The sequence below is a fragment of the Acanthisitta chloris genome, unplaced genomic scaffold, assembly GCF_000695815.1.
Source record: "Acanthisitta chloris isolate BGI_N310 unplaced genomic scaffold, ASM69581v1 scaffold15579, whole genome shotgun sequence".
In the NCBI taxonomy this organism is placed as follows: Eukaryota; Metazoa; Chordata; class Aves; order Passeriformes; family Acanthisittidae; genus Acanthisitta; species Acanthisitta chloris.
In genome coordinates, this window is record NW_008689912.1 from 16,527 (window position 1) to 37,044 (window position 20,518).

Below are 20,518 nucleotides of genomic sequence, written 5' to 3' on the forward strand. Positions count from 1 at the left end.
AAAATCAGACTTCACTAGACTAATTAACTGGGTCACATCAGTAGAACACACCTGACCATGTACCACATCCATGTGTCATACATAGTCCTCACTGCCAATAGCAGGAAAAATGCTATTCAGAACAGTTTTTCACTAGAATTGTATCAAGCAAAATATAATGTAGAGAGGTTTTGATTGTGTTTTCAGAATGCAATGAAGAACCACTCAGGAACAGCAGGAGCTGTCTCTATCCCTATCACCTTATCACACTCACAGATCAACAAAAACCCCTCACCCATGCAGAGCACAGGAGCAGAGGGAAACACACCGAAGTGCAGTGAGGGCTTTGAGGGCAACAGAACAAACACAGGACATTCATATTTTAAAATCTGGACGAGAAGAAAAATACATTTTTTAAAAAGGGTATAGTTGTTTTGGTATCTGATTAGTGTTTTCACATTTTTACCAACTTTTAACCTCATTAAATGAAAAACAAAAATCATAAAAATCACACTCTGAAAGGGTTCAAAAATTTCTTCTCTAGATTCATCCCACTTCTTTATTTTGCAGACTTAGATCTTACTCTTACCAGCAACAACCAGTATTAACCCTCTGAAATTAAGTGACCAGTAGGAATGTAAGTATGCTGCTGTTGTGTGGCTTTGTATAAAAGTGTAAATATATTTATCTCCTAATAAAGTTGAAATGTTACTTTGCTATCTATTTTGGACACAGTTTCATCACTTGAAGCAGCAGCCTATGCATGAATTATCAATATATGAAGGACATCTGAAGTGGGGCATCATCATACTGTATAAATAAACACAGAGCATCTCCAAAAGCAGATGGCAAATGGCTGGAAAGTCCAAGAAATAAGACTTCTGTTGGCAATTTCCCAAAGTGAAAAGATATTTATAATTCCTGTCATGCCAAATACAGCACAGCTACTATGGCAGAAACTGAAGACACACCTACTCATAGGATTTTGGGCTTTTGGCACCTTGTGATTTTTAGCATTGCAATGGATGAGGAACCAGCTGAGAGTTTAGGCATCAGGATTAGAGGGCAGGCCAATGTCAGCAATGCTGGGCTTGGTGTCTGCTGCAGAGCTACTATCAGGAAGAAATAGGTGACTGCAGATTGGGGTCCTGCTGGACAACAAATGAATGAAAGCCCACAATGAACCCCCTAAGGCAAAAAAGGCCCAGCAGCATCTAGTTAAACACTGAAACAGGCTGCCCAGAAAAGCTGTGGAATCTCCACCATTGGAGATATTCAAAGCATGACAGGTCCCAAGCAAACTGCTCCAGCTGACCCTGCTTTCAGCAGGGGTTTTGGGGCAGACAACCTCCAGAGGTCCTGTGCAACCTCAACAATTCTGTGATTCCATGATTATCTCAAATAATCTCAAAAAAACATTGCAGTTTCACATTTTATTCCAAACACGAAACCACTGCTGGACTGGAAGATTGTCTCAAGCCAAAAGATTCACCAAAGGCAAGTGCAGCTTTGCTCATATAAGCTCCAGAACCAGAAGACTTGCAGGGATTGAAGCATCTCCATCAGTAATAGAGGATAAGTAGGGTGAAACATAGACATTTTACTTTCCTCCCAAAAAGTACAGCAGTTTGATTTTGAGATTTGCACTTAGTTCTGTGGATTTACTTCAAAGACTACAAGTGGAGAAATATAGGAGAAATAATTCTAGCTAGCTACATAAGGAGAAATAGCATAAACTTCAGGTACAAGCACTACAGAACTACAGATTTTTTTCCTGAGAAATCCAGAACTTGTAGCAAACAGATTCTGAAAGATCTCTTAAGTCTTGGAGTAGAAGGGAAGAAAAGTAGAAAGATTCTTCCTATATAGGACTGGCAACAGCACAAACTCAGTGCAGATCAGCATTAAATCACTTTCAAGAAAATGCCAGATTTCCCATAAAGTGCTTCCAATGAAGGTTGTGCTTGTAGGTTTGAATCTAAGAGCCTTCCATACATTTTTCCAATCAAGCAGGCAATTAAATCAAATCAACAGTTATTTCAAAGTCTTCCAATTCCTTGCGTACGTGGCTCATGTTTTAAAACTGATTACAGTGTAAATCAGATGAAATAAACCAAAACATTGTAAAGAGGTGTCTAAAAAACACAGCCATGCATGTTTATCCTAATTAACTATGGAAATCAAACACTCACTTCCACTGTAGCTACAAACAAGCAAATACACCTCTACTAGCAGGAAGCAAGAATAATCTGCTAGAAAAACTAAGTGACAAGAACCTGGAGTGACAGCAGTTAGCAATGTGCTGTAATTTATACTGCTCAGCATAGAATTAACATAGCTCAGTGATCAGAAATGTGTGAAAGAGGAACAGGAATTTTTAATTAAGTTTCTAAAAGGATATTAAAAAAGATAATTTTAGAGTTCATCTCAATATTAAATTCTTTTCTCAACCCAAAAAAAAATTACATTGCTGATGTTCTTTGGGATGTTCTTACAAATCCACATGCAATACATTAATATTCCCTTACCCATTGCTTTTGTTTCTTCTCTTTTAGCATTCAGCAGGGAAAATTTGAATTTTGCTCTGACTTCACTTTTTGGACAACTGACTAAAAGCAAGTATAATGACAGGTAGTCTTTGCTTTCATCATCTAATCCCTTTGGATTCACTCTCAGGCACCTGAAAGAAATGGAGAAATTGTAATTTTCACATGGTATCCAGAATAAATTCAGGAATATTTTTACAAGACACAACAATACATGCTACAGAAATAAATGTTTCCCTTGTGACTGCTGAAACTTTGAAATTAGGACCAATCCATACCTATACTAAAACTTCAACAAATGTCCAAGTTTTAATATTTATTTGCAATTTAACTTTACGATTTTCATGAGTAAAAGTAACCCAAAATAAAACCAAAGCAGTTTGTTAGAATAAAGACCTTACCACTTCATTTTGTCATTTGGCCCTGATGAAAAGGTAGAACTCTTTAAAACTTCACCCATTTCTTCTCGGCAAAAACTGAAGTTATTAATGGTCCACATGTAGGAAAATTTTACTACTTTAACCTGAACAAAAAATGTAGAAAATGTTAAGAAAATTTAACTTACATCTCAAGCATTAACTATGTGAAGTAGTTATACTATCAGCAGTAACTTTTCAATATGCCAATAACTTTACTTTGGGGTGGGTTTTTTTAACAATAATTGCAACTAGAAAATAAATCCATTGGAATTTATGTAGATTACCTGTGTGTAACACCAGCTTTCAGCCACAGGTCCACTGGACATCTCCCCAGGAGGAGGTGGGGTGGGAACCCTTGACATTGCCACTTATTGCAGGTTTATAGTATCAAGATAGCAATCCAAACTTCAGTAATTCTCCTAAAAAAAAGTAATTCATAGATTTTTTCCGCCCTTTTTCAGCGTGGGAAATACAAAAAAAAAATCCATATTACTGTGTTCACTGAATGATGCATCTGAAAATCCAACCCAAAAAAGGACACACTAACTAACCACCACTGGTGCTCACAATCTGCAGGCTGAACCCTCACACAATACTTTACACAAGTAAGCACCTATGCATCATACACCACCACTAATGACACTATTTCAACATCACCTTTGCAAATTACCACCCTGACCACTCCAGTCATGTTAGAACTCTCTTCAGGTTCTTCTCCTTTGATTTGCAGAGTAACTAGGGCCTTGTGAGCACTCAGTTATTAGCTCCAATGTGTTAGTTTTCCACATGGGCATAATTCAGCCCTGGAAGAATACCCAGTCACCTGGGAGTAGAATAGGTTCAAACAGCTCCCTAAAGGGAGGGTAAGAAATTAAACTTGCTTTTAAAGTAGTATTTTCTTCACACATCTTTCATGGCTGCCTTGTATCTTTAACACCAACAGACTCAAACGAAGAACTAGAATCACCACAATCGCGTGCTTGTTCCCCATGGAAGCACAAAGCTGAAAAACAGCTTAAGTTAATTCACTCTGCAGAACTTTCTAATAGCAAATAAAGCAATTTTGTTATGAATTACCACCTAGAGCACTACAATTTCTCCTGCCCATCATACATTGAGTCACATGCCCAGATCAGTCCCATCTAGGTACAGACAGGCAATTAGCCTACTTGCACTGGCCTTTGTACCCAGCTAATGAACAAGGGTGGGCCCAGCAGAGGGTAGGTCCAGGTTACTGGGCTGACTCTCCTTCAGGGAGGCTTTGCTGTCATCTGCAGACAGGTCCCTGCCAGAAGCACAGCCTCTCACTTATGCCGCTCCATTAAGTTGCTAAAAAGTGAAATGAACCCTGATCATACCAGATGAAAGTCAATTACTTCTGCCACAAAACATTTTCTCTTAGTACAGAAAGTTTCTTTAAACATATCCTGCTATCACTTAAAGCAACAATTTTCCTGCAGCATTTGACTGCTTCACCATATAGGTCTTCTCAGTGGTGATAGAACAGTGTTAGTTGTCTTACTCCAAAAATGGGATTGCACACCATGTGGGAACTCCTTCAGGGATGGGCAACACTTAGCAACAAGGTTTTACGCAAACATTGGTAAAAAGGCACTGCAAGATCACATGCAATTCAGTCATGATGTGAACAAGTTTATTATTCCTATGGGAAGAATTCTCTGTGAATCATTATGATCATCAGTGGATGTTTTCCCACCTGTCTTTCTGGTACTGCTTCTCACTTCTTTGTGGTATGAAGCAACCCTTCCACATTAAAGCCTGCTGACATGGGGCTCCCTCTGAATCACACAAGTATAAAACCTTGAAACAAAGCTAATTCCCAGTTTTTTATCAGCTGAGGAATCAGATGCTATATAATCACATCCCTTAACGGATCTCTACTACCAGATCTGCTATGACAGCGTGAAAAAATATTGAATATGTCTCCTGCAAGATATGGATCACTGAAACTTTGAAGTGCAATCACAAATACAATTCAGCTGTCTCTCACAGAGACTTTTCCCCAAATAAAACTTGCATTTATTCATGGCAATATTCAGTACTTAATTAGCACTTTCCATAAATGAAAACCAGTAACAAACAGCATCCATGAATTTGAGATAACAGAACTTGTTTGCTCCTTATTTTTTAAAGCAGCAAACACGTGTATTGTGGAAGCTGTGTTCATATAGATTTTCCTTACAGGTTTACAGTTAGCTATGATTCTCTGTACAGAACCACCCAGGGTAAAATTCCTGGGAAGGATACAATGATCATCCCTCTTTCATAAAGCAAATATTAGCACCTATATTACCATTAATTCTGGCAGCACATCCTACTCCATGATAACAACTGAAGCTGTTCCCCAAACACGATTGATTTTTCACAGAACCAGAGCCTGAAAGGGTTAGAGCTGCTTACCTCAGCCTTCCTGAACCTGTTTGCAGCTCTTAAATTCTCCAAAGCTAAAACCAAGCAGAAATACAGCCCATTCCTTATCCTGTCATTTGCATGAGATGCACAAGACTCTCTCATCTCTCACCTGCTCCTCAATTCTTTCAGTCCATTAGACCAGTCAGCTCCTCGTAACTATAAAGGAGCAGCAGATCTGAGCCAAATTTACTCTGAAGGGGTTTCTAAATTGAAAGAGCCCGAAAATAACTGCTGTGTGCGATCTCTTTAAGGAAGTGCTCACTGACCTTATACCAGCTACCAGTAGTTATCTGCCCCCTCCTGTCTCACAGCTAAATCAGTTTGATTCACTGAGAATGTAACCCTAAGCAAAAGTAGTTATTTGCAATTATTTTCAGCTCCATCTGCTGCCTTTTCTCTGTACCTGTTCTACCTAGAGCATTTGCACTTTAGAGGCTGCTTCTACCTGCTGCATGGCTTTTATTTATTTTAGGTTCTGAGAGAAGGCCTGATTTATCTAAGAACACTTCTCAGGTCCTTCTGAATAACTTCAGCTTTCAGTAAAGTTTCCCATTACAGCATTAAGACCAGACAACGGATTTTCATGACCTCCCAATGTATCTTAGAGGAGCAGATTTACACCTCACTTTTTTGCATGGACTTACTAAGCCAAACAACTTTTTAGACTGAAAACTGGGAGAAAGCAAAAACTTTAAATAGTTTATATTATACAGGGAGCCTGTATTGAGGAGCAGTTGTCTGTATTTTTTAGTATGACTGGATTCACAATTTTAAAAAAAGGAACCAACCAACAGCAAACTGAATAATGGAAAATGAATAAACTGAGATGCTCTGCTAAGATGCACCAAAAGACATGAAACAGCATGGAAACAGTTTTAGCAGTACTGCTGCTCTGCACCTCACTTTACTTAATCTGTGAGGATGTTCACCAAAACTACAAGGTGAGAGAGAACACACAAGCTGCAAAGATGCCATCCTGAAGGGTAAAGGTGTTTGGGGAAGGAAGGATTTTTTTCAGTCCCCAGACTGACTGGGCCACCACATGCCTCACCCACTTTGAGTGGCCACCGACAGTCACCAGGGCAAAGTCAACCTGGGGCAGACTGCAGGTGAGAACAGAGATGCAACTACACACACACCCTTTGTTCTACTCTACTCTGTGTGGGGAGAGGACTAAATACTACTTTGAAGAAAGCATTTATGAATCATTGATTAGCCACTGTCATCAGCACTGACGAAAAGGTTTTTCAAGCACCAAACCCTCATCATAGTCAATTAAACCAAATGGCTGGGAACAGAGAGAGCTACAGTCCACAAATCCAATCAGAGAATGACTGGGAGGTATTAGCTGAATGAAGTGCATGAAGACAGGTCTGCTATCTGCAGGACAAAACAACTCAGAGCGACAATTTTCATGTTGGAACCTGCTTTTATTTCTCTGCAGGCTATCAAGAACAAAGCACCAGAAGTGCCAGGACATTATCAGGCAATAGCTCCAAGAGTTTTCAGGGAATGTCATACCTGTCTGGACATGGCTCAACAAACCAGTCAGTGGGGCCATTCTGCTAGGCATGTCTCTAGCCATCAGAGGAAAAATGCACTGGGAACAGTAACACAAGTTTTAAGTCTCTAGCCATCAGAGGAAACATGCACTGGGAACAGTAACACAAGTTTTAATTGATGAAAGCAGAAGAAGTTTCTGGTTTTCAAAAGGAAAATGAGATGTATTTTTAAAGGGTGTCAAGTACCTCTGTTGTTTGTTTGGGGTTTTTTTAATGAAGTGATATAGTCACACTGAAAACGACGCAGCAATCAGTGCTGATTTTACTCTCTAAGGGTTTGCATTCATTGTCTTACTCAAATAAAAAAGAAAAGCTCACAGATATTTTGCTTCACTTGTACTTCCAGACCTCAAACATCATGGGCTTACCACTTATTCCACCAGTCCCTTAAGGAAGGTATTGGCTACACCTGCTAATCACTCTGCAAATACACCAATCTGTTAAAACAGGATCTTCATGGAACTGAGTACTACTTGCAGAACAGAGGGCAAATAGAAAGAGATAACACCAAAAAAAAGGGATTTCTCAAAGCACATTTTATTCACGAATCACCTGAAATGCTCTCCTAGTCAAATACTTGAACTTCAAGCCATCTGAAGTTGAGCATTACTAATTAATCACCTGCATATACAGTGTAAAGAAAGCATGGGTTACCCTCCATAAAGCATATTTGCAATGAATTTCATCAAAAGCTCTATCAGCTCTCCATTTTCCTAACTCTTAAGAAGAGATCTGAAGCTTAAAAGGTATTTCGTACATAACATGAAATTCAAACAATCAGCTCTCCATTTTCCTAACTCTAAAGAAGAGATCTGAAGCTTAAAAGATATTTCGTACATAACATGAAATTCAAACATATTGTTTTCCTTCTCTAAAACTGAATATTCATCAACATTATTCTACACAAAGATACTTCTCAACCTCTTACAGCTAGACAAGAACACATTCCCAGTCTCTTACAGCTTGTTGGAATAATCTCAACTTTTCCCCTGAAAAAAATGACAGAAATGAATGCTCATTAAGAAAGCACCATGTGCATATGAACACACTAAGAAGAATTTTCTGCTCCCCCAATAATAAACCCAATAAACACCTCATATGTGAAGAATTACTCCCTCAGTGTTAACAGGATCTTGGGCCAGTTCTCACATCTAAAAGCAGCAGCTCAGTATAACCACTAGGTCCTAACAGCACTTTCAGAGCACTAACAGGTGCATATGAGCAGGTGCTGCACTTAGTGACCATAGCAATGTTTTATCTTTGTATTTCAGTGAGGGATTACAGTCAGCAAATTACAGTCAGGAATGGCTAAACAAACTCTCTTCTGCAGGGTATCCAACACACCCTGCCAGAACCCAATCCACAGATCAGCTCACCAAGCAAATCACTGACCCTGTCCTGCTCCCTCAAGAGTGAGAAGGAAAGCTCGTTGTGAACCAGACGACTAGTGCCTGCTGAGCCTCTTCCCTCCAATATCCCTTCTTCCCAAGGCTTGAGCTTCCAGAATCAAACTGCTTCCCTCCTGGGCCATACCAGCAAATCTCACATGCATGAACTGCATACTCCATTTGAATGGTGAGTCTTTTCCTGAGCAGGGCCAAACATTTCAAGAAATGAAAAGCTGTTACAAGCTAACCTTTCCCCCAACTTTGGAAAATTGCTATTTTATCACTTGCTGAAACAAAGATCACTTTCTGAAGGTTAACTAGCAAATAATAGTCCATTCCTCCAACTTTTTATTTCTAGTAAATACATAATTCAGAAAACAAATATAGTTTAATTGTACAGACAGAACTTTGAGATGTGTTTCAAAAAAATCTGAAGTGAATAAGCCTTTCATCCAATATAAGCAGCTTCCAAAAAAACACATTTAAAATAAACACGCCCTAGTTACAGAGATACTACTTTCACTTCTGCTCATTAAGTGATCACCAATGAAAAAAGTATTACATATCTTATATGATAGGTAAGTATTATATATAATAATATCTATCAGTATTTGCTATTCAAGGAATCAGGTGGAGGTTTTTTATAATTACTAGAAGAAGCAAATCCTTGGGAAAAACACTTAATTGCTTTAAGATTCACCATCTTATCCCTTCTTGGGTGAGCAAGAATAGATTTATGAAGCTAAAGATGCAGAAAACAAACAAACTAGATCAAAATAGTTATGTCTGAAGTGGAAGACATTCTAAGGCCCAAGACAAAGACAGTTCTGCACTCGGAAGCAATGTTCCACTTGGCTCATGCAGTTCTAGGTAGCATCAACTTATGAAGGCTATTTTGAAAACTATTAAGAGCAAAGAAATTCATGTCCCTTTCTCCTTGGCCACAGAAGGATTTGTGCAACAGTCACCCATCACCTGGTCATGCTTACCCAGTGGTATGAAATTCCTGTGGTTTGAATGCCGCTCAGATCCACAGAGACATTATTTTTCTTATCAAATCTCAGAGACTTAAAAAATATCCAATTCAAGAAACTTATTTTTTTCTGTTCAAGAGTTTGTCTCATAAGCCAATTATGCTTACAAAAATTCCTAAGATTTCTACTAGCAAGTGGAAAAAAAAAGAACTTTGTAAAAGATAGGATTGTTTTTTAATTAGAAGGATTTGCATCTCTTCACAATTGATCTTTCTAAAAGAATTAGTGTCTGTTTTCTATACAACTATTAAACTAAGTTTCCTGCTGGATGATCCACGACACAATAACAGACATTTGAGAGGTCTATTAAGCTCAAGCAGTTTTCCAATTTGCTCAGTATCATCACTAGCTTCTCTGAAAACAGACTCAGGATATACCTAAGAAAATTTAAATATATTGTCTAGTATTTGTGGGAAATCGACGGGAGAAATGCGCACCTGATGGTGTCCAGCAAGACTCGTTTATTGTAAACCATCATCCATCTTTTATACAGTGCATGAACAACTATGCTTATTGTTCTCTTTACCATTACCTAAACCCTAAAAGTTACACTTGTATACTTTCTTAGCTTGCAGGACAACTATACCTATTATTCATTTTAGCATTACCTAAGCTCTACAGGTTACATTTATATACTATGTCTGCTTGCAGCTGCAGCTGTGAAGAAGTCTTTGTTTTCTGGAGAATCCTTCTTTGTTTTCCCAGAATAGTTCATCCTTGGGTTTGCAACATTGCTGAGCTTTCCCAGATTGCTTGTCCTTTGGCTGCAACATTATGCTGCAAAAATAACTTCTAATGCTGAGAAGCTAAACTCCTGAGGCCTACTTCTTAGTTATATGCTCAAAGCTCCCGTAAGCCTTTGCTCGACTCTTGCTCGCACAATGCTCTCTGGGAGCTGTGCCCTTGTTCCCTTAGCCATTCTTCAACAAGTATTTATTGAATTTAATCCCTATCCATCATTGCATCATTTGAGTGAACTGAATTAGGAGCACTTGGACAACTGCAATCACATATAACTATTCTATAAGTTAGAAAACCTCCAGGTTACGGATACACTACACTTTATATCAACTGTAGTACTTGTAACATACAAAATGTTTCCTTTTTGAGACAAGCAGAAGGGAATAGCAGTTGGGCTACACACAAGAAAACCCTGTGATACTTAGTGAAGCAGCCTGCAACAGTTAAAAGGGTTTGAGGCTTTTTTAGAACATGATATTAAAAATGCTTATTTAAGTATATGTTTGCTCTGCAACCATGCAATAGCAACCAAGTTTACACAAACCCAAACCAGCTTTAGAGCTTAAATCATAAGCTCTGGCTGCTCCTATGTGCTTCATGCTTTAGGTCTCACCCCTGCTATCCCACAGCTCTGCTGGAAGCTGTACCCAGCCAGGACACACACATCAGCACCCACACCACGAGCCAATTCACGACTCTTTCCACACTTCTCCAGTGAGAAAAAATACTACCCTGGCCTGGACTGTGACAGCTGAGAAACTACATATACACCCCCTCACCCCTGCTCTGGGGACAGTAAACTCCAGCAGAGAGAGGGCAGGCAGCTGGGGTCAGACACATCTTAAAATAGCTGCAACTAAGACTCCAGAATTTGGAAGCACATCCTCCTGGTGGTTCCAGCAGAAAAGCCCCAGCCAGGGCTTTTCCAAGCATATGTGATATGGCCAACTTTTCCAGAGGATGGTGCTGTACCTATAACTGATAACACTGCAGACAACAGCTCAAAATTAGCAAGGTGCTACTATCAGTTGTAAAACTGTAAAGCTGAGTACATGTAGTTTTCAGGCTTTTCTCTGAATTTTCTTTCCTATCCTAAGCCTTTGATAAATAAAGTTGAATTTTACCTCAGCTGAGAGAAAACCTAGGGCTCACCAGAGCTTGAACTGGGTATGTCTAGTTTACATCAGCCAAACTTACTGATAAAAATTCCCTCAGCATTAGCTTTGCATTATTGTTCTGTAATATAGGAAACCCATTGTGCTCTTTATTAGACAACCCAGACCATTCCCTGCAGCAGTCATCTATGCATTTCCCTGGAGAAGAAACACGAGATTATTTCTTACAGCATTTTTCATTTTCATTGCCCAGTCTAGTTTTATGGGACCCAAAAGATGGGTATTTTCCACTACGATTCCTCTTGGGAAACTATTCTATTCAAATAATCTATTGCTGTTAGGTTTTTTTCCCTGGTATACAGCCAAAGTGATCTTTTCCCCTCCTTAGTTTCACTCCATTACTCTTACTCCAACAAATCATTGGCATGTGAAGGCATATTAAATGAAGACATTTTCCCCTAAATAATTCAGTTACACACAATCAAGAGTTCACCAAATTGAAAATGTTAATCTTGACTTTCTTCTTTGCACTTGGAACAGAAGTATGTATTAGCCAACAGCAGTCTGACTTCAATTGTAACAAAAAAAAATTCCTTTTCTATCAGATTCACAGCTATTTGGGGGTATTTTGGTTTGTTTTGGTTTTTCTTCCTTTCTAAATTCCTAAGAGTTGTAAAAAGCTCTGGACTACAGTCTCTGGAGACAGGTGCTTTCATTTGCAGCAGAGAAGTTGTACAGAGCAGCAGAACACTCTCCTCATTAACCTCTGCACACTGGTATCACCTGCAAAGCCACACTGAAGTGGTACTACTGCTTTCAGCAGCCAAAAGCTCATACTCACAGATGTTATCAGGAGGGGGTTTGATCATTCATTTGTTGCCCTGTTACCTCTCATGGCAAAGAGTGGACACATTTGTGCACACAGCTGCATCTGCATGAAAATTTTGTGAGAGTTACAGCTCATCTCAGGCCTGTTCCATGCCCAAGTACCACACTTTGTGCAAAAAGCAACTGATGCTTGTAAGCTAGAAACCGAATTCTGCCAGAGAAACAAACTGCATTTGATGCTAGTTCACCCAAATAGTCTTGAAACTGAACTCATTTTAATGGAATGGGTGTTAAATTTCATTCACAACAGCTGATTAGACACGACCTCAGAAAGACAGGTAGGTCAAGAGGTAGAGCTGCACACTCATGCGCTTTGGTGAATATGAAGCAGGAATCTCTGAAAGCCATGAAGGTAAGCAAAACATGACATCACAGTACTGGACTGCAGCTAAACAGATTCACAACCACAGAGGCAAAGAAAGGAAATCCTAAGAGTTTAGAGAACATCTTGAGTTGGAAGGATGATTGAGCCCAGCTCACAACTTCAGGCCAGTAGAAACTAGTTTCTGAAGTTCAAAGACAAGTATACGATTTCTCCCATTCTGCTGTTTAAAAAACATCCAGGTACTGTTTTACTTATACTTTTGGGTTTAAAAACAACCCCACTACAACATGTTTAAGATCCCTTTTTCCACAACAGAAGCAATTCAAACCTTTGCAGTTTCCTCTAAGTTTTCCCACTCACAGCAGAGTCTTAGTGCTCAAGACAGAAGAAAATTTCCAGAGTTGAAAAACTACAGCAAGGCAAAGAAGCTGGCATGGGGCTGTCAGGGTGGCCTGGCTAATCACAGAACATTCAAAGTTGGAAGGGATCCACGAGGATCATCTAGTCCAACTCCTGGCCCTGCACAAGACATCTCTGAGAATCACACCATGTGCCTGGGAGCATTGTCCAAATGCTTCTTGAGCTCTGTCAGGCTTGGTGCTGTGACCACTGCCCTGGGGAGCTGTTCCAGTGCCCAAACACCCTCTGAGTAAAGAACCTTTTCTATTATCTAACCTAAACCTCCCCTGACACAACTTCAGGCCATTCCCTGGGCAGTCACAGAGAGATCAGTGCTGCCCCTCCACTGCCCCTTGTGAAGAAGTTGTATACAGCCATGAGGTCTCTCCTCAGTCTCCTCTCCTCCAGGCCAATCGAGCATGGATAAACAGATTACAGCCTGACAGACGTAACAAGGGTTGACAAAAAGCAGCAAGTTCAATCACACCAAACTCTCTTTTCACAAGCTGCCTTTGAGAGGCTCTTTCTGGCACCACACTCCATAAACCACCATGCCATGGGCTGCTCCTGCAAGCAGCTGTCTATCTGTCACCAGAGCCTGTGCCTGCACAGGCTACATCACCCAGGCAATCGCCCACTGACAGCTACACTTCAACAAGCCAAATATCCCTGTCTGCTTTGCTGAAGCACAGTTGAGCTTGCAAAGTCCTCCACTGGCTATGGCAAGTAAATAGATCTGGTTTCATCTTCAGTGCTGTCAAACAAAGCAGACCAGAAGCAGATGCTTCTGCCTTCATCCACAGAAGAGACAACCCTGCTGTGAATCATCCCAAGGAGGCCACCTCGTTAAACACTGAGCAATGCCTGCAGTGCTGCCACAGGAAAGTGCTTTTCCAAAAACAGAAACACAAAACAGAATGAAAAAAATGCAGTTTATTATCAGGAAATCAAGAAACCAGCTAACACCAAGTGACGAGTCTGTCTCTACAAGTGATTCTAAAAACCTCTACAAAGGCTCAGACACTCTAATTTATTAGTTACCCAGACTAACACTTGATGATGCTACTGCCATATATCTTTCCTCTCACCACTCTGTGAGCAGTCTCACAGTTGTTGGAGGGGATGGCACATTTCCAAACACAACTGGTATTTAAATCATTAAAAATGATGCCTGGCCTGTAAAACAATATTCAAAACCACTGACTACAGAATAAAGGTTGATTTTGCTTGATAATCTTACTAATATAACTAATCATAGCAACTAATCCTGAATATAAAGTTTACCACACATAAATTTTGAGCTACTGCCCATGAAAGCTTTACTCTTCCACTTTTACTTGTATCACACTTTTCTTCCCTCTCCTCTCACCCCACCTTATTTTTTTTAAGAGAACAATCACACTTTAGAAGAACATTACTGATAAGGCATCTTTTGCTATAAGCAAGACAGGAACTCCTCTAATCAGAAGCCTCTCAAGGGATGTAATAGTAATAATTCAAGTCTACCAGATGTGTTTACTATATTTTTTCCCCTAGGTGAACCACCTGCTCAGGGTATTTTGCAACACTTCCCAAAAATGTATTTCTGCAAACTTCTTCAGTTTCAGTTTCTTATAAACTGTATCATCCATCGCAACACAAATCTTCTGCTGGCATTTTTATTTGCTACATGCATATAAGTAACCAAAAAAAAAATCTGCCTTGACATATTCTGCAGAGATCAAAAAAAACATTGAAATAGATTTCATACATTCTCCTCCTCCAACATCACCATATGCCAAGCACAGTACCAGACCCAAGAGTGAGATCACACCCACCTCGACAGTCAGTACAGCAATGGATTACATTAACCTGCAATTACTCAAAGCAGACAGAGATTTTGGACAATTTGGTTTCCAGCATAACGTTTCCAGAGTTGAAGTAGTATGACTTAAGTCTTGTAAAGAGTTCATACAGACTCCAAGCAGAACTTTGGGAACATATGAAAGGAGAAACCTAAAAATAGGTACAAATCCAGATGTACACAAATAATTGCTGCAATTAACCTCACCCACAGCACAGACACATTAGTTAAAATGATTGTATTTTGTCCAGTTACAAGAACAGCTATTCAATTGGATATGTAAATATCAGTGCTCCCACTGGTACATCTGATGCTCATAAGGAGCTAAAATTTAGTATTTTCACTATATATTGTTCCATCCCCAAAGCTGAAGCAAACTATGTTAAGCACTTGCTATTTAAATTCACTACAAAACAGCCCTGGTTTTATCTTCAAGAGTTTCGATTACAAACAAATAGCTCTGAAAATAAACTCAGTTCACAAGGAATCCATCTGGCTTAAAATTTTAAGAGAAACTGTCACCAAAGAGTACTGATTTTGTTGCTGAGGTAATGTCTACAGATCAAGGAATTCAGAGCCCTATTGTGTTCAATGCTGCAGAGAGTAAACAAGTGCCTCCTCTACAGAATTTGAAGCAATTATTAGCTAACTAATCTGAATGATTAGATTAACATACTAAGCACTCAAAACAACAAATTACTTGTATTTAAATTTTATCTCCACTTCAACCAGTGATCTTTTACTTAAACTGCAGTCCTGGGTTGCAGTGTGGGGGTAGCCAATGGTATGTATTCTATTGTCGTCCCCACAAGCTGTTGGGGCAGGTGGGGGCAGTGATTGTTGTCTCCTCCTGGTCCCTGATGGCTCCCTCAGGGGCTGTCTCTGTTTAATGGGCTGTCAGGGACCCATGCATGACCCATAGAATTACATCCTCCCATTGTGAGATGCTTCACCCCAAGGGGGGGAGCCAAGCATTCCTACATGGTGGGGGGAGCCAAGCATTCCCCACAGGGATATAAGCTGGGGTTTGGAGCAGCACAGATTCCCTTTGCCTGCTGGATTCCCAGAGGACAAGAGCTGCCACTGGACCTTTGGATGAGGACCAGATCTGTGGCATCACTGCTCCAACAGACCCATCGCTCCAGGAGGACTGCAGCCACCCTTTAATAATCGGACTACTACCAACTCCCTGACTGACAGGGAGTCAAGGTGCTTTCTGAGTTGGTCAGTGGTTTCTTTTTGTACTGTTGCATTTGTTGTTGTTTTGGTTTGTTTATCTATTAAATTGTACTTCTGACTTGGAGTCTCTCACTGGTTTGCTTTCAAACCAGCACAACTGCATACTGGAACTGTGTCCTTCACAGGCTACAGGCCATGCTGATGGAGGAAACAGAATCATCAATTAGAAACTGAATAGGAATAAAGAAAGCCAGGAAAATTAACTTTTGTGAAAAGAAGTTTTCCAAACAAAAAGTTAACATGAAACAGGGAGCTGGAAAGTAGGACACCACAGGAGAAAGTTAGAGCAGCTATTCCTCAGGCCAGAGGAGTTCTGCACCTACACCTAATTTCAGTTGTTCAGGAAGCAACCGCTGATGCAACTACCCCAAACCCTTTTAGAGACACCCAAGGCTAATTAATTTTCTAAACATCTAATACACAAGCAAACATGTTCTTTGAAAGAAATCAACTGCAAGTCATCACTCCCCTCATTCCCTTCAATTCCATTCCTAACCTTAGTCAGGAATTGATTTTGCAAAGGACTTGACCAACTGGTAAGTGAGCTCTTGGGAGGGGACAAACATTAAAGGAACAACCAGGAAGGAGGCTGAGAGAAAGCTTGGCTCCCAAGTTTCACCCAGTGATCCTTTCCACAGCACAACAATAAGAGGTTCCCACCCCATGAACCTTGGAAGTTTCCCAACTGCTGGAGACACTTACTCCACCAGCAGCAGCACTGCCTACGCCAAGAGCTACTCTGTTGCATTCTCCCTGGCACACGATTGCTTTTTCTTTCTATAAAGTAGCCAAGTGAATTACACATCAAATGATAATTCACCTTTGAACTACTTAAGAAGTCGAGTCACAATATAGTGCAAAGAGCAAATGTCACGGGAACAAAAGTGGATGAACTCACACAGGCTGTTCACTACTCAACTGCTGAAGTACCATTAGCTCCAGGCTCAGCAGCTCTGTATGCCAAAGCAATCCCACAGCGTGAGTACAGGCAAACTGCAGCTCCCAATATTGCTTCTCAGCTAGGTGAGCTGAGATCTGAAGTTTGTTCAATAAAAAAAAAAAAGGTCCCAAAAACACCTCCAGGCACACAAGAAGAAAATTACCATCTTGCAAGTGCTCACACAACCCACCAGCTTCATTCCTTGTATTTAGCAATGCAGTCAAGGGAAAGCACATAGACATTTCTAATGCTCAAAAAAAGGTTATAAGTACACAGACCAGAGTCTTTTACAGAGGTGAGAACACAACAGCAATTCTTCTCCCCATTCATCTAGCACTAAACTTTATGTGAAGCCCACTTTTAAACCACTTAGTCCATCTTTAATCTCTAAAGAAGCAATCTGATGAACAAACTAGCTTTTTCCACTATTTGTACACTATTTCATATATTACATCTGGTTTGTATCACCCACTTTTGACAATTTCCACAGGGAGAAAGAGACGAGTAACTAATGAAAAATGGCAAGTGCAATATTTTCCACCAAAAAAAAAATAAAAAGTCAAATGATAAATGGCTTATGGGAGATGCAAGGCAGTATCAAGGATAAGTATTCTAATTCAGGGAATTTGGACATGTGAGCTCTCTGGATTATTCCATGCCAATGAGTTTCTGAATCAGCTGAAAGAGTATCTCACTTTCCACTACATTTCCCAAATGCTATATGCAAACACTGATCACACCAACGTTGACAGATACATACATGCTTGCAAAGTGATGCCTTGCACAGAACATAAAAAAACATTTATAGCTGACACAAAATAATTTTAAACCTGGTTACCAAAAACCACACTGGAAAGCTATTAAACTCAGCTAAAATGGAACCAAGAGAGTTGAGGTTTTTTAGGTTAAGCTCTTTCCAATACTGAACATATACTCCTGCCAAAATTCCACCACACAAGTTGAATAGCTAAAACATTACCAAAAAACACCACCCCAAAAAGCCATGCAAAAATACACACTTTGTACCATATACACACGAAAGAAACCCACTGAACTAGGGCGACCATCCTTTCAGTGAAGAACATCAAAATTACCACTATTAACACACCTCCATCCCTCACACAGTTGCAATAATTCTGCTCTAAGTACTGAGCAGAAACTGAAGGAGATTTCCTACTTCCATGTGAAGTTCCAATAGAAGTCCTCTTGTCCTTTTGATGTGGGTGGGACAAGAAGAAACAGAAACAAAGTGTAATAAAGACACAAACGGGAAAGCTTCTCATGGAATCAAAGCAAGAAAGAAGACTCTTGTGAATATGCACATTTTTTGCAGAGGGGAAAGGCAATCATGGAATCATGGAATGGTCTGGGTTGGAAAGGACCTTAAAGACCATGTAGTTCCCACCCCCTCCCACCATGGGATGGGACATCTTCCACTAGACCACGTTGCTCAGAGCCTCATCCAACATGGCCTTGAATACTCCCAGGGATGGTGCAGTCACAGCTTCTCTGGGTGACCTGTTCCAGTGCCAAGGGCCAAGCTACAAGAGCCTCTTGGAGAGCACATCTCTGATGTGATGGCACAGGCATTAGACAACCACTGAGGCAACAGACTTCTATTTTATCCTAAAAATGCAGGGCCCAGGACATACATGACCAAATGCACAGTCTTCATGATTTGATCCAGGCCACAGAAGTTTGAAGATCCCAGGATTTTATGACTACAAGTATCAGGTTCCTGCTTTTAGGGAGTGTAACCATCTCATTTAGACTTCTTCAGTCTTAACCATGTTTTGCTAAATACACAGAGAGCAGAAAGCACAGCATGTTGTAGACTGTTTTTTACAAGAGACAGAAATGCCCATAAGGAGCATATGAACCTGTCACAAAAACTGTGAGAAAAAAAACCACCCAAAATATCCACTTGTCATCAACAGCAAAAGATGAGAAAAAAAGAAGAAAGTGAGATGGGGTAGTTTTGTAATGCAACACACACAGAAGCCTAGTCCTGAGCATATCCCAGAGCCTGGAAACAAATGCAAGAGGACAAATTTCTACCTACAATCATTTCTGCAAGGGCACCATGAGATGTAAAGAGAAAAAAGTGAACAGCTAACGTAGAGATGTGAAGAGACTCTGTATGAAAGGCTGCAAACCCAACAAATGCAGGCAGAAAACCTGGGGAGAATGAATAAAAAGTCAATGAGATGTGCAAGGCTTAACTACATTATCTACTGCTATCCTCAGCTATTTCTTCTCCACTCTAACTCAGAATGAATCCTGTTGTTATTCTCAATATTTCTCCTATATATTTAAGTGTAGGTGCTTTCAAAGGCATAAAAATCAACAAACACAACATATGGCAAAGAAAAAAGAGAGAATAATAGTTTTATAACATGCGATTTCAACTGAACATCCAAAAATTGTAAGCAGTACACACTGAGTTGCAAGCAGTGATTAGGGCCAGAAAAAAATCTTGGTGGCTTTTCAAATTCATTTTATATTTGTCTATAGCATATACAAGTTTTTAATAGCAACAAGTAGCTCACGCAGCCTAAGCGAGTACAGAATGTAATTCTTTATTTTCACTGACAGTTTAAAAGCAGACTGCAGAGTACCAAAGTTAAAAGTTTGGCAGAAAGCTGTTTCAAGGCAATGTAACACCAAGGATATTTCTGGATATTTAAAATCTCAGGTTTCCAGAAGAGAGTTTAAAAGCAGTTTCTGGTGATGTACCAAAGCCTGACAAGTTTGCAGCTTTATATACAAAAGGCATATTGTTTAAAAATTATTTTCCCTTTCCTGAGCAAAGATCCACTTACAGAGTGGGGGGAAAACACTATGCAGTAGGCACACACTGGAAATCCTTCACAAACATTTACATTTGTCCTAACCACACATCCCAGAAGGCCCAGAGAGAGAAGCCAGGTCAAACACTTTCAGAAGTGACAGTGACTGCTAGGTGTCCCTCTAAAAAGGGATGTTTATTTCCAGAAATAATCAGGTTTTAATAAAAACAGAAGCAACCCTTCCTTTAACAGTTAAAACGAAATGCCTTGGCAGTCATACAAATGGCTCAGCTCAGAACCACTGTGGTACAAATTCCTGCAACCATATGGGATATCTATCAAAATAATGCATTCTGCAGAACTGATAAGAGTAAGGAACGACCCAGCTTGACTCTCACAGACTGTTCTTCCTGGCAGGAGGCTCGAAACAATCCTTTTTGTTCAAATCCTATTTTTACCACTCTTTAACACCATTTTAGAAAACAAGCTAGGAATATACCCACCAACCAAAGCCACATTTTAAAGCAGACTGTTGACTTTAGTACGCAGCAGTCAGAAAGACCAAAAAAAATATCGGGAACTCTTCCCCAGCGCCCGTGTTTCCTTTGTTTTGCTGTTTAACATGCTTTACGTTGTCCCTCACCTACTTCTGCTCTCCAACAGCCTCAGCGTGACGCAAATTTCCCCGGACTCCCGGGAATTTCAGCAGGCGACATCATCAGGTGAAAAAACCAGCCTTAGTCAACTCCACTTCCTGACCACGGCTAAGATGGTGCGCGCAAGCCCCGAGGAATCAAGGCACCAACAGCTTTTTTACACATTATTCACCCGCCTCCCACAAAGTTTGCCGCAGCCCGAAGAAAGCAGCCAAACCCCCT

The 20,518-nt window shown here is 40.1% G+C and overlaps 1 protein-coding gene across 2 annotated transcripts in view; it reads right to left on the reverse strand.

Moving 5' to 3' along the window:
- Positions 1 to 20,378, reverse strand: part of SPOPL (speckle-type POZ protein-like) — a 32,376-nt gene extending 11,998 nt beyond the window's left edge. The window contains exons 1-4 of one of the 2 annotated variants that reach the window (XM_009081616.1): positions 20,284 to 20,378; positions 3,229 to 3,363; positions 2,927 to 3,048; positions 2,508 to 2,659 (exon numbers count right to left, since the gene is read on the reverse strand). In XM_009081616.1, coding sequence (XP_009079864.1) covers positions 2,508 to 2,659; positions 2,927 to 3,048; positions 3,229 to 3,306 — 352 coding nt within the window. In that variant the 5' untranslated portion in view covers positions 3,307 to 3,363; positions 20,284 to 20,378. Of the gene's footprint in view, positions 1 to 2,507; positions 2,660 to 2,926; positions 3,049 to 3,228; positions 3,365 to 20,283 lie in introns of those variants that run through there. The other variant, XM_009081618.1, reaches the window with a different exon arrangement.
- Positions 20,379 to 20,518: the final 140 nt, after the last annotated feature.